This window comes from Propithecus coquereli, unplaced genomic scaffold (assembly GCF_000956105.1).
Source record: "Propithecus coquereli isolate 6110/MARCELLA unplaced genomic scaffold, Pcoq_1.0 Scaffold83, whole genome shotgun sequence".
NCBI lineage: Eukaryota > Metazoa > Chordata > Mammalia > Primates > Indriidae > Propithecus > Propithecus coquereli.
Genome location: NW_012154507.1, coordinates 8,084,057 through 8,098,492, shown reverse-complemented (window position 1 = coordinate 8,098,492; position 14,436 = coordinate 8,084,057). Strand labels below are relative to the sequence as shown.

The following is a 14,436-nucleotide window of genomic DNA, read 5'->3' as shown; positions in this document are numbered from 1 at the left end:
TTCTGTTCATTTTTCTTTTTATTTTTTTTCTCTTAGTATTTCATAAGAACAACATCACCTCTAGGGCTATAAATTCAATCCCAGCTGTAAAATGTAATTCTGCTTTAGAATACTTCCTAATGAGGTAACTAAGAAATATACATAGCAGGATCTATTCAATTTTGTGTGATCCAGTGTGCTTTTTATTTCTTGACCAAGTAAGACCCAATTATAATATTTTATTTAAAAGAAGTGCATTCTATTTTTAAGCATTGTGATATCATATCTTCCAGTGTGGTAACAGTATACTGTGTAGTAAATAATAAGAATGAGGTAATTTCATCATGATGATGTGGAAAGATTTCCTAACTATTAGGAAATGCAAAAATCATACTTTTACCTGAATCCCAAACACAAAGCAATTTGTTCATATTCATGTCAAGTGAACCTAGGTACATAGTTAGGGTGTGGAAGGAATAACCATACTGTTATTAAAAATTAATTTATAAAATCAGTTCATTGTCCAAAATAAAATAATTTTCCTCTATACTTTCATATAAACAAATGTTATAATTACAAAATTAACACAGCTCATATTTGGAACAAATAGGGGAAACCACAGAGAGACAAGTTTCAAGTTCTCTTATATTAGTATTTTATGGAGTACTCCTTAAACTTGTTTGTGTCACAAACCTCTTTGAGAATATGACTGAAGTTACAGCCCTTCTCCCCAGAAGAGAGCTCTTCTCGTCACCCTCAATTTTTTGCATACAATTCTATAAGTCTACGTACGAGTCCCTGAGAATCCATTCATGGTCTCCTTCCAAGTCAGTGGACCCCAGGAAAACAACTGCATTAGGGGGAACTCTGAAGATTTGAAACCCATCCACGAGGAAGGATGAGAGTAAGTTTTAAGTTTCTTTTTTTCAAAATACGTTTAACACGCGCTGACATCTTTCATCACGTGCACCACTTTCAAGTCATTACCAAAAAAGTTATAATGGAAAATGTTTTAAGAGAAACTGAGAGGGTGTCTGTAACAGCAAATTTTGAAATTGATATGGAATATTTCAAATATTAAGACTCTAGAAAGAACTGTTACCTCCAAAGAATCGCTGTTTAAACCATAATACCACTCTCTCCAAAGTCCATGGCTCTCTGGAGATTTGGCCAGTTCTATCACTGCATTGTTTGAAGAAATGCTAATCACGGGTTCTTTGGTACTCAATTTATTCTCTGGAGCAAATTGCAAAAAGAAGGAATAAACTAAGTCTTGTGTGGAGAAGCGCAATTTGTACCGGAGGGGGCTCAAATCCCCTTGAAGACTTTGCGGCTGGATCCGAGGCACTTGAATTAGCAGAGTCAAGGATTCTGTCTTCTGATTACACAGCAAAGGAGGACACAAAGGTTCCCCGCTCTCGGTCCCGGGAACACACATGGCTCGGTCAGAGGACTGGCCGCCTGTGCCCTCCAGGTCCACGCACGTCTCCACCCTGAGATCTCCTACAGAAGACTCCCACTCAAGGCCCCGGGATGAAGTAAAAGGAGAGCCTCTGCCACCAGGTAAACTCTCTGCTCCAGAAGACGGCTTCTCCCCACCGCGAGACACCGCGTGCCCGCCAAAGTCCTGCTCCTCTGACTCGGGGACAAGCTGCTTTCCAGCACCAGCCGGCAGCAGCGCCAGCTCGGGGGCGCTCGGGGTAGTGATCCCGGCGTCTAAAGCCCCTGCTCGGCTGGGATCCCAGCTTCGGTCTCCGGAGCGACCCCCCGCCGGTCCCGCCTCCCCTTCGCTAGCGGAAGCGCAGGCCGCGCCGTCAGTTCCGGGCCGACCTGCGGCCTCTTCCGGCGCAGCGGTGAGCTCCTGGCGCGCGGCCGGCAGCGACACGGGCAGCGTCACTACCAGCTGCCGCCGAGCCTTGTTGAACTGCGCTTTGCCGCGGCTGTCCTCCACCGGGTACGGGAGCGAGAGCCGCAACCGGTAGTCGGGTTTCCTTGAGTCGAGGCACAGCAGCTTTCCCGTCACCTCCAGCACCGCCTGCTCGGCAGAGCGCAGCAGCGGCATTTCGACGGTGACAATCAGCTCGTGGGGCACGGGACTTGGAGCTGAGTCCCGGGAGCAGCGGTAATCCTGGAGGTCCACGTGGTGGCGCTGCACCACGCTGTAGCGAGGCTCGGTGGGGGCGGGCTGTAAGAGCGCCTCCGGAGGTGAGGGCACCTGGGGCCGGGGGACTGCCGAGTCCCCGGCGGGTGACGGGTACCTGTAGGGGTAGGGGAAATCCAGGAGAGGGCTCTCCGGCTCCTCCTCGGGCCGGGCTGGGACGCCCCCTGGCAGGGGCGTGCGCAGCACGGCGGCCTCCGGGGTCCCCTTGTACTTGACCTTCAGGGTCTTGGCATTCCTGCGGTCCAGCTTCACGCTGAACTGCTTCTCCACTGCCTCCAGGGCCGTGGCGTCCAGCATCTGGCGGAAGCGCTCATAACCCCGGGCCAGCGCAAGCGCATCAGGGTGGAAAACCACATCGTAGACCATGTAGCGGGTGCCGCCGCGCCCCGCGTACTCGCGGCCTGGCGCCAGGCTGTAGGGCAGGGACCAATGGCTGCCAGGCGCTGCACCCCCATCTGCCCCGGAGCCGGGGCGGCTGCTCGGCGCGCCCACCAGTGCGTTGCTGCACACGTTCACGAAGCAGCGCCGCGCCCCGTCCAGGCTGGTGCGCAGTACGTGGCCCGGCTCCGGGTGCACGAACCGCACCTCCACTCCGCGCTCACGCTCCAGCGCCGTGATCTCTGCCTCGTAGCGCCGCCGATTCTCCGGGTCAGTGAGCTCCTCGGCGTACTTGGAGAACAGTCGCCGGAACTCCGGGTCTTGGAAGGCGGAGGTGAGCCGCTCGACCTCCTCTCCGCTCAGGTCCAAGTCCTCCAGCGGCGAGGAGGCTGCCGCTTTGGCCATTCTGTCCCGTGGCTCTTCGCTCTAGAGCCAAGGGAGATCAATCCGAGACCGAGTGGGTGGCAGAGTGCGGGCAGAGTCTCTGGGCCGCCTAGAGTGAGGAGGTCGAGGTCGTTAACGGCTAGAAGATTGAGCCTTGGGCAGCGTGTGCTCGTTGCCATAGTGACACCACCAACACCCGGGAGGAGGGATAGAAATGAGAATGGGATGGTGCAAATGCCAGAAATAGCCTTTTAGTTTCTTCAAAACAACCAGCCACCCGACTTTCTACGTTTTTTAGATTCCTGTGTCATGGTGCAGTTACTTCTGCAGATTGACTATTGTAATAATTGTAATTTCCAGCCTTATGTATGTTATCCCATTCATTGCTCGCACCATTTTAAGATAAACTTCATCCCCATTTTACAAACGAGATGGGACCTGAGAATACCTGATGAGAGTGACATAGCGAGTGTATTCAAAAGCTGCGATTCAAACCTAAGTTTGTCTGCCTTTTTTCACTTCGTTAACTATTAACATTTCGATCTTAATTTTTCTGTTTTCTATTTTCTGAATATTCCACCATAAAATTTGCCCAATAAAAACTCATCTGAGGCAAGAGATATGGACAGGCTATTCATAAACAAATACCAATGGCCAATAAACATAAAACTAATATACAGCAGTAGTATGGATGAATATCACTAATGTTGGTGTGGAAGAAACCAGATGCAAAATAATACATATGGTATGACTCCATTATATAATAGACAAAACTTGGCAAAGTCAGTCTTAAAACTGTTAGAAGTCAGGTTAGTGATTGCCCTCTTGAGGGAGAGTGGGGTGTTGTGATTGGAACAGAGCAAGGGGAAGCTGCTGGGGTGGGGGTCTGTTTCTCAATCTTGGTATTGGTATCATTGGGTTTGCAGTTTGTGAAATTCACTGAGTTGTACAGTAGGGGACTTCACGTATCTTATACTTTAAAAAGTTTTAAAACGTACTTGTAAAAAAAAAACAAAACTTTGCCTTCATGGATCATATGTGGGGTGAGACTACTGACTCCAAAATTGTGTATCTTCAGTCCTAGCTGACCACTGAGCTCTAAGAGACTCGCATGCCACTGTCAGCTAGATTTTTCCACCTGGATGTTTGATAGGCATCTCCAATTAACATATTAAAAATAGAAATCTTTTTTGTTTTTTTTGAGACAGAGTCTCACTGTGTTGCCCGGCCTAGAGTGCAGTGGTGTCATCATAGCTCACTGCAACCTCAGACTCCTGGGCTCAAGCAATCCTTCTGCCTCAGCCTCCCGAGTAGCTGGGACTACAGGCATGCGCCACCATGCCCGGCTAATTTTTTCTATATATTTTTAGTTGTCCAATTAATTTCTTTCTAATTTTTAGTAGAGACGGGGTCTCGCTCTTGCTCAGGCTGGTCTCGAACTCCTGAGCTCAAACAATCCGCCCGCCTCGGCCTCCCAGAGAGCTAGGATTACAGGCGTGAGCCACCGCGCCCTGCCTAAAAATAGAAATCTTAATTTTCACATCTCAAACCTTATGTTTCCCTAGTCTCAGTAAATACTACCACCTGCACAACTACTTAAACCTAAAACCTAAGGGTAATCCTTGTTGATTCCTCTTTGCCTCACCCTGCCCTGCCTTGTGAGCTACCAAGTCCTATTGTCTCTTCCTACACACCCCAACTATATCTTACTTTCCATTTCTGCTCTGAGCCACCATGATCTCCATCACATACTTCTGCAATAGCTTCCTTACTGGTCTCTTCAGTTCTTCCCTTCTGATGAGATCTTCTCCACACAACTGCCTTAGTGATCTTTAAAACCAAATCAATTTATATCACTCCCTGCTGAAAACTTTCAAGTAGCTTCACATCCATATTCCTTACGTGTGTCTACCACATTTGATCCCTCACCATCTCCACGCTCACCATCTAATTTTTCCCACCGGATCAGCCTAATGTCAGAATACTCTTGGTTCCTATATAGCCCGGGCACAGGCCCTTAAATTTCAAGAGTTTAAATGTCACCTTAGTGGCTGGGTGCGGTGGCTCACGCCTGTAATCCTAGCTCTCTGGGAGTCCGAGGCGGGTGGATTGTTTGAGCTCAGGAGTTTGAGACCAGCCTGAGCAAGAGCGAGACCCCATCTCTACTAAAAATAGAAAGAAATTAATCGGACAACTCAAAATATATAGAAAAAATTAGCCGGGCGTGGTGGCGCATGCTTGTAGTCCCAGCTACTCGGGAGGCTGAGGCAGGAGGATCACTTGAGCCCAGGAGTTTGAGGTTGCTGTGAGCTAAGCTGACGCCACGGCACTCCAGCCCAGGCAACAGAGCAAGACTCTGTCTCAAAAAAAAAGAAAAAATGTCACCTTAGTGACTCCCTGTGACATGCTTCTCCCACATCCAACACCCCACATAAAATTGCCCACATCAGTTTTATTTTCACCATGGTTTACATTTGATGTTTTCTTGTTTGTTTTAGGGTATAGCTTTCCCCATTTAAAGGCATAAACATCATGAGATCTAGGACCTTTCCTTTCTGGTTTAACACTGGATTCTCCAGTGCCTGGAACATATTAGGCACTCAGGTATGTAATGAATGAATATAGTAAAGAAAAAACAAGTTTAGTATGTATAATATGAAACCAAAATATTTTTATAGGAAAAAAATTAGGCATAGAGAAAAATCTGGATATATACCAAAATATTAACATAATATCTGATAGTGGAATTGCAGGTCATTAAAATTTTTTCTTTATGCTTGCTTATGTTTTCTATTTTTTTCTACTATGAATTTATTTAATAAAAAGTTTTAAAATACCCTATCATATAGGTGTTTTTGTTTTTGAGACAGGGTCTTGCTATGTTGCAGAAAATATTTTTCCTAGAAAACTTTGTAAAGTATACTAATCATATTTGTTATAACTTAACATCAAAATTTCATAAAATACAAATTCAAGCAGAACATTCTAAAGTTTACCATAATTTTATTGTAACTTAATGTCAAAATTACATAATATGTAAAATTAAGCAGAAAATTGATGAATTTTGTTTCTTCAGATTGTCTTTAAGAATCTCAAAAGCCTTGAAGTTTGCTAGAAACAGAAAATAATCATAAAATTAAACATTTTGGAAACCTGAGTTATTGTATATTTCTTAATATTTAGCTATAGTTAATCAATTTTAAAAATAGGTCAATACATGTATATTGTTCCAAATTCAAAAGGGAACACTAAAAAATAAGTCAGTCTCATATCCCATTTTGGCTCCCCAAAAGCAACTATATATCCTTGTAAAGGTAGTCTAATCAAAAAAAAAGATAGTCTAATCATACATAAGCATTTGTATATGTGGGTTTATGCTTTTAAAAGCACATAACACAAGTGATAGAATATTATGTATATTTTATACACCCTTTTCAATTAGTAGTAAATACATTATATTTATAAGTTAACTAAATTCTTCCTTTAAGGCTTTGAAATTTAAATAAATTAGAAAGTTCTGAATAAGTACAAATAGATATAAAACTGCAATAAAAACAACTGTACCTATTTTTACGCATAAGCATCTGTAGGATATATTCCTGGAAATGGAATTGCTGGTATATGCATTTTAGGTGTTAACAAATCTTGTCAGGTACCCTCCATAAACGTTTTTACCATAAATTCTGACCAAGTATGTGTGAGAATGTCTGTTTCCCCTACTTCATCACCAATAATTGTGTTTTTAATAAAACTATTTGAAAGTACATATTGAAAGAGTTATCTCCTTTGACTACATTTTTTGTGATTAATTCCACAATATGATTTCACAAATATTCTAATAAAAGGTTTCTTAAGAGACACTAAGCAGCAGGAAGACCAGATTATTTCAATATATCTTGAAATTTTTTTCTGTTCTCTCAAAAAATAAACATACACCAGTTTGTTTGATCCAGCACTGAAAAGATTCCCAAGTTACCAATACTAAACTATAGTTTGGAAATTATGTCAAGGCTCTTCAGCATCTAAGACCACATAAGAGAAAAGAACCAACTATTTCAATTCGACAAACAGCATCAACTACAAGTCAAGTACTATGCTAGATACTATGCTAAAAACTTTTAGGAAGGACAAGTACATAATGACTTCTCTTTTTTTTTAGCTGCAGGTAAACCAGTACATAATGACTTCTCATACAGTACATTAAAGACTGTAATAGAAATCTGTATAAAGTGCACAGAACACAAAACAATTCTGCATGGCAATCTGGGAACATTATAAGAAATGCAAATTTGGATGTTCTTCCTAACAGTTAAAGCAAAGGAAGTCTTAAGAATTTACAGTCTTCCTAAGATTAAACAGTTGCTTGGGGCAGACAGATTTCTCTTATCCTGAGACATAACCGAAAGCTCCCAGTACTAGTTTTCATAGCAGACTTAAGTTTTATACCAAATCTTAGTTCAGTTAAAGTCAATCTAAAAGTGAACAAGACAATATGCTCTAGGCTGACAGCCCTCACAGGTGATTTAATCCTGGGGTCACAAATCAAATGCCCTTGGAGCATCCAGGTGTGGTGGAGCTGGAGAAAAGCGTGTATCCTTATCTAAAGGCATTATCAATTTTTTTCTTTAGTATTCAGTATAGGCTAGGTAAAGTCAAACACGTGTTAGACTTACGGAATTAGAGGCTAGAGTGTCTGCCTGTATTCCAAGGGCTAAGCAGTGCCTGGAATACAGTAAGAATCAACTGTATGTCAAATGGGAGAATCCAAGAATAAAATTTTGAAAATCTCATAGAATGAATGGACTAACATCCTCCTTGAGTATTGAGCAGGAAGAATATATGCATAAACTTTTTTTTCAAGAAATGTGTATAAGAGACTGTTAATCATGGTTTCAGGGTTGGGAAGCAGAGGTATTTTTCTTTTTCTTTTCTTTTTTTCCCCCGGGCTAGAGTGCTGGGGGATCAGCCTAGCTTACAGCAACCTCAAACTCAGGGGCTCAAGTGATCCTCCTGCCTCAGCCTCCTGAATAGCTGGGACTACAGGCACACTCCACCACACCCAGATAATTTTTTCTATTTTTAGTAGAGACGGGGTCTTACTCTTGCTCAGGCTGGTGTCGAACTCCTGACCTCAAGTAATCCTCCCGCCTTGGCCTCCCAGAGTGCTAGGATTACAGGCGTGAGCCACCGTGCCTAGCCTCTTTTTTAATTTTAATACTTGTAAGCATGGTTTGAAATTTTTGTTGTTTATATTCTGTATTCATTTTTATTTAAATATGTTAATTATAAAAAAGAAAGACAATTGGGCTGGCTGTGTGTTCAAGATTATATTCTCTGACAAGAACCTGGAGGATAGTTATTTGATTTGGCCACTTGTTCTTAGGGGTGGGAGTTTTTTCAAAATATTAGTTATCTGACTGAATTCAAGGGAAACAATGTTAAAAATACATATTGTCTACATCTCTAGAGAACCATTTGATGAGTCTGGGGTAAGATCCTAGACCTTAACATTTTTAAGAAGAACCCCAGAAAATTCTGATGCAGGTGATCTATTGATCACCCTGTGAAAACCACTACCCACCAGGTGATAATCTTTCCTTCTTTCTTAAGACCTTCCTATAACCTCAACCCCTCACCGCCACCAAACATACAGCTCCCCACTACTTCTTTGCTGTCAATTTAAGACAAATTGCCTGGGTTTGAGAATCAACCATATGGAGGGCAGGGCTGACCTCTGGGAAGAATAAGCTCATCATCAGGAGGCAGCCTGCAAGAGAACTAGCCACCTCCATAGCTGGTCTGAGGTTTCCCCACAGGAAGCAGTTCCTACCTATTCTAACACAAACGTACCATCAAGCATGTACAATTCTATGTCACATAACATAATCACAATAACCTCAGCCTGGAACACTTCCAGTGAGCCACTGCAGACATTTTTAAAGATCTCAGCACACTGACAGAACATCTGATTTTAGCAATATAATACCAAGAGAAAGCTCGTTCTTGCTGTTTCTGTGGACACTTACCTATCTTCTACTGTCTTATTGGAAGGATAAAAAACTTTGAATGAAAATCCACTTCTTGGAAAAGAACCCTTTGGGGAGAAAAATGCCTGTAAGTGAATACTCAACTTTTATAAAATAATCACTATTTTTTAAATCAAATTCCTTGGTCATGACTTAAAGTTACAAGCTCTGACTATAAAGTAATACAACAGATTTTTACATGATCTTTATAGAGAGATGTTGTTACTATCAGATATCTCCACTTGAAGCAAAAGTCTTGCAAGTTGGCTAGACAGTCTTATGCTAACAGATGTGGTTGGAAATACTCAGGAGTGGCTCTACTTAGTATAAGAAATAAACAGAACTGTGTAATGCTAAATATGTATGTGAGACACTCAGACATCATATTCAAGATGTCTTTCCTGCTCTTCCCTCTGGTGAAAATCTGTGTTTGATGTCCTTCCAATATGCCTCTAAAGTTATTGAGCAGAGCCCTGTCTTTTCAGTATTTGTGTGCCCACCACCTAACCCAATGCCTGGCCTATAGCAGACATTCATTAATGTGTGTGTTATCAAGAAAGGATGAAGTAATGTCAAAAGCAAGTTTTGAGGCCAGGCGTGGTGGCTCACACCTGTAATCCCAGCATCCTGGGAGGCCAAGGTGAGAGGATGGCTTGAGGCCAGGAGTTTGAGAACAGCCTGGCAAGAGCAAGACCCCATCTTTATTTAAATTTAAATTTAAAAATAAAAATAATGAAATTAATAATTTGAAAAAGCAAGTTTTGAGCTTGCCCAAAAGATATAAGTAAGGTAAAAAAGATATAATAATGGTGTAGGAGGTGGTTGTTTACTTACTTACAGGATGAAAAAATAAAAGAATTCAGAAATAAGGTATATTCAAATAAAGCATTAACTATGAGAATGCCCAAAGTTAAATTTAAATAAGGAAACAACCAAATTTTGAAAGAATATTTGAATGTGAATAAAGATTATATAAAAATCAGGTCATAAATTTCAAGCAATGAAACCAAATCAGTTAACTATGTTCATCCTTAGAGCAGTAGTTCTCAACCAGCATGACTTTGTCTCTCAGGGGGCATTTGGCAAATGTCTGGAGACATTTCTGATGGTTACAACTAAGGGATGCTATTGGCCCCTAGTGGGCAGAGGCCAGGGATGCTGCTAAACATTTTAAAATTTGCAGGACAACCCCTACAACAAAGAATTACTTGGTCCAAAATTTCAAAAGTGCTGAGGTTGATAAGCCCTGTCTCAGAGGAAGCAGGATAAAATGTGTTTAAGGAAAGTAGTAACCAAAAATAAGGATTACAGATTGAACAAAAAAGTATTAAAGTCTAAAATTCACAAGAATCAAGGAAGCATGCAGATTAAAAATCACGAGTAAAGATAATATTTTGCTTGATATAAACAAGTGTGTGTATGTCATTGTTTATGCAGTATTTATTCCCCATGGTCAAAAAGTCAACCATACTTCTGTAGAAATTCTGAAGCAACCTCAAGATTCTGAAGAAATTTCAAGGTTCTACATAAAAAATAAATAATAAAATGTGTCCCAATGAAATTTTTGCATTCATCAGACTTAGATTTTTGGGACTTGGGCAATTTCCAAAAATCAAAATCATTTTCGGAGAACAAGTACCATCAATATGTTACAAGAGAATGGGACACAGGATCTGAAAGCAGTTCTCAGAAAGGAATCCCAAGATAAGTTACTTTGAAGGGGAAAATGGTCATTTGGATTTATATGTTTTGGTATACTTGCTTTTTTAAAACAAGTCACATCACTTTATAGTCACATACTATCCTGAAAGTTTAAGAACTTTCCGTGTATACCAAATTAAGTCAACGTTTCATTGATAGTATATTTTTACTCCAATAATAATTTTATTATACATTTTATAATTGTATTATATATCTTAAATTTAAAGAAATGCGCTCTAATCTTGACAAATAATGACTATGTAAGGTTAACTACATTCTTACAGGGTTTATGCAGAGGCATTCTGTATTAGTCACAGTGAAAGGATCGTATTTATCTGCAATGACAAGTAGATCAGGCACAGGATACACTCTCAAAGCATAGTCATATGCCCAGTACACTGGGCAGACATAAAGAGGTAAAGGAGTCAGATGTCCTTGGGATAAGATAGTCTTTACAAACTACAAAAGAACACAAAACAAAGCAAACTTCAATTCATTTGTAAAAGTGAAAATAGTTTAATAATTTCAAATTAAATATTAATTAGCAAAAGGACCCAGAAAATTTGAGAAACAATTAGGAAAGCTATGAATCATGGAATTTTGGGAAACACTGATATAAAATGGAATTAATTCCGTATTTTAGGAAAAAATATCTAAGTTTTCATTTAATACCATGTGCCTTAAAAGTGACACCCCTTAATAGTCATATTGGACCAACTGTACTTACAGCTGTATAATAAACTCATTTACTAATTCTGTTCATCTAAAAATAGTTTCATAGCTTGAGTAAAGCCAGGAATCAAGATTCAGCTTATATAAACTTTATAATTTTATAAAATGAATAATAAAAATGCTCTATAGGATCTATTTCCATACTTCTCAGATGGAGGTACACATAACCAAGGATTGACAGCTGGGCATCAGGGAACCTTGAAGCTACAAGATAAACAGTACACATCCTTTAGATGTGGACATACCATATAAAATATGTAATAGACACCCACACCCCCACTCTTGGTCCATGGAAAAATTGTCTTCCATGAAACCAGTCCCTGGTGCCAAAAAGGTTGGGGACTGCTGCATTACTTCAGTAGAAAGCTGAGAAACACTGACTTACTAACAAAAATTAACTTACTGACAAAAGGATGTTTAATTTATTTTGAACCACAAATAAACATCATAATATAAGGGAAAATTATTAAGTGACTTAATAAAATTGCATATAATGTAACATGCAAGCTAGTTTAATAAAGAAGACTCTTTACTTACATGATTAGGAATAGCCAAATTGCTACTAGGAAAACGGACACAGTTCCTGCACATTTTATTCACTAAGTCTTCACGAAAGACAATAATTTCTTGTGTACAATACTGAATTCTGAAATGAAAACAGTAGTTGACTTCCTCAGGGAAAAAAATGAGATAATTTTAAAGGCAAAAAGTCTTTAAATGTCAAAAAGCCATCCCCACTTCCCACTGTTCACCATAGCAAAAATTCAACTAGTCCTTCTGGTCATCCATTCATTCGACAGTTATTTTGTGAGCTCTAAATATGTGCCTGCAATATTCTAACAATTAGCAAACAGAACAGAAAGATCTTAGCCTTCGTGCAGTTTACATTCTAGTGGGAGGGAGGCACAGAAAATAAACAATAAATATGATAATTACATAGTATGTTTGAAGATGCTTAAGTGTATGGGCAAAAGAGAAAGGCTGAGGGATCATCCATGGGAAGGGAGGGTCTAGAAGATTGGTATACTAAAGAGTTTGATGGAAATGAGCAGGGCTCATAAATGAAGTATGTCTTGAGCACAGGCTTAAAGTGGGGGAGGAAGTCAGTCAAGCAGATATCCAGAGGAAGAACACACAGGCCCTCACACTGGCGCATGCTTGGCATGCTTGAGGAATAGCAGGGAGGCTGGTGCAGCTGGAGCAAATGAGGAGAGGAAATCAGAGAGGGAAGAGGGGGCCAGACCATGCAGCGCCTGGATCATCATTGCAAGGAATGAGATGAGGGCACCATCTTTCAGGATTATGAAGGGGGACACGATATGCCTAACACTTTAGAGGATCACTCTGACACTGTGTCAAGAATAAACTATACAGAGGAAGCAGTGGAAACCGGAGACTGATTAGGAGGCCATTACAGGTATCCAGGCTAGAGAAGATGGAACCAGGGTCACAGAGGTAGAGGTATAGAGAGGTGACCAGATTCTGGATATATTTTGAAATCAATAGGACTTCCTGAAAAACTATTAATACACATGAGAGAAACCCCAAAGTTTTTGGCCTGAGCAACTAGAAGGATAAAGGTGCCATGAACTAAGATGGGGAAGGCTACAGAACAGGTTGCAGGTGGTGGCAGGGGAGGAAGATCAGTTCACTTTGATCCAAGAGGAGATGATAAGTAGGCAACTAGATACATGAGTCTGGAGTTTGGAAGAAAGGTCTGAGATGGAGATATAAATGTGGGAGGTGTCAATACACAGATGATATCTAACACAGATGACGTTATCCACACCCTGGATAACGTCACCAAAGGAGTGAATGTAGGCAGAAAAGAGAAGAACCAAGGCTGACTCTTAGGTTGTTCCCACATTATGAGCCTATGATAACAGCAGCACCAACAGTGAATTATTTAAATACAGTTAAAATATTTCCAAAACAAAAAGAAACTTTCTTTTTATATTTATTCTATAACAGTCAAAATTCAGAGACAAATTTTAAGAATCGACTTAATTTTTAAATGAAAGGGAAAAAAGTGTAACATAAAATACTAATATTTACCTGCAAGGATTAGTAGTAAAAACTGAAAATGGTACCCTTTGTCTGAATTCATTAGCGATGCTTTCAGCAAGTGGTGGCCTATAAAAACAGTTTATGTGATATGGTACATATTTTAAAATTTTACAAAATTTTCTTTACTATTGTAAAAATTTGAATAAAACTTACCTTGGTAAGATAGAACCAAATCCAGGATCCTCTGGACCAGGTACAAACACAAAACGACTACTACAGCAAAATTCAACATAATTTATTGAAAAATATATTATTGTAACACTATCCAGTAGCAAAACAAGTTATTCCCTTTAATTGAATCATGAATTTTTAAAAATTTTTAAATGTTGTATATTTTAATAAATGAACTACTGAAAGTCTCCAGACCAATACTGTCTAATAGCGTGATGACAGAAATGTTCTAGATCTGCACTGTCCAACTAAGTGCTTGAACTGTGGCTAGTGTGTCCGATAGACTGAATTTTAAATTTAACTTTAATTTAGAGACACGTGGCCAGTAACTATCACACTGAAAGGTGATGCTCTAGACCCGTAGAGTAATGTCACCAAGAAATTCAAAATATGGTTGAAATTATCACTCTCCCTCTCAAGACTTTTCACTATAAATCTCTAGTACAGTATAACATATATTATCACAATGTGAGGCCAATTTGATCTCTTAGCTCTTTTAGTTTTCTCAACTTTCTTTTTCTTAGTTTAATAGTAGCTGATATAAAACTTGGGGTTCAGCCAGGCATGGTGGCATGTGCCTATAATCCCAGCCATTTGGGAGGCCAGCAGGGCAACATAGCAAGACCCCATCTCAAAATAAATAAATAAAATTAAAACTTAAAAAAAAAACCTATAGGATTCATTTTTGGTTATTTTTTTAAAACAAAACCATTTGGATAAAAAATATAGCAGTAGAGAGCATTACCTTTGATGAATATCTGGGTATTGACATATTATGTCTGCCAAAGTTTTTAGGGAATCTAAAATTTTAAAGGGACATTAGGTTTAATTTGTATA

General features: G+C 40.0%; 2 protein-coding genes across 2 annotated transcripts in view; both read right to left on the bottom strand.

Moving 5' to 3' along the window:
• Positions 1-901: 901 nt before the first annotated feature.
• DNAAF2 (dynein, axonemal, assembly factor 2) lies at positions 902-2,923 on the bottom strand. The gene has a single exon (XM_012663818.1). It carries the CDS (start codon positions 2,921-2,923, stop codon positions 992-994), a length of 1,932 nt encoding a protein of 643 aa, XP_012519272.1. The 3' UTR covers positions 902-991.
• A 3,071-nt stretch (positions 2,924-5,994) lies between these two features.
• The window catches only part of POLE2 (polymerase (DNA directed), epsilon 2, accessory subunit), a 32,810-nt gene continuing 24,368 nt past the window's right edge, over positions 5,995-14,436 (bottom strand). Inside the window, exons 13-19 of the mRNA XM_012663755.1 lie at positions 14,345-14,399; positions 13,582-13,641; positions 13,417-13,494; positions 11,899-12,007; positions 10,912-11,088; positions 8,929-8,996; positions 5,995-6,013 (exon numbers count right to left, since the gene is read on the bottom strand). Coding sequence (XP_012519209.1) covers positions 5,995-6,013; positions 8,929-8,996; positions 10,912-11,088; positions 11,899-12,007; positions 13,417-13,494; positions 13,582-13,641; positions 14,345-14,399 — 566 coding nt within the window. The remainder of the gene's footprint in view (positions 6,014-8,928; positions 8,997-10,911; positions 11,089-11,898; positions 12,008-13,416; positions 13,495-13,581; positions 13,642-14,344; positions 14,400-14,436) is intronic.

Excerpts from the sequence above, each read along its gene's own strand:
- DNAAF2 (XM_012663818.1), bottom strand. The coding sequence starts at position 2,923 with ATGGCCAAAGCGGCAGCCTCCTCGCCGCTGGAGGACTTGGACCTGAGC.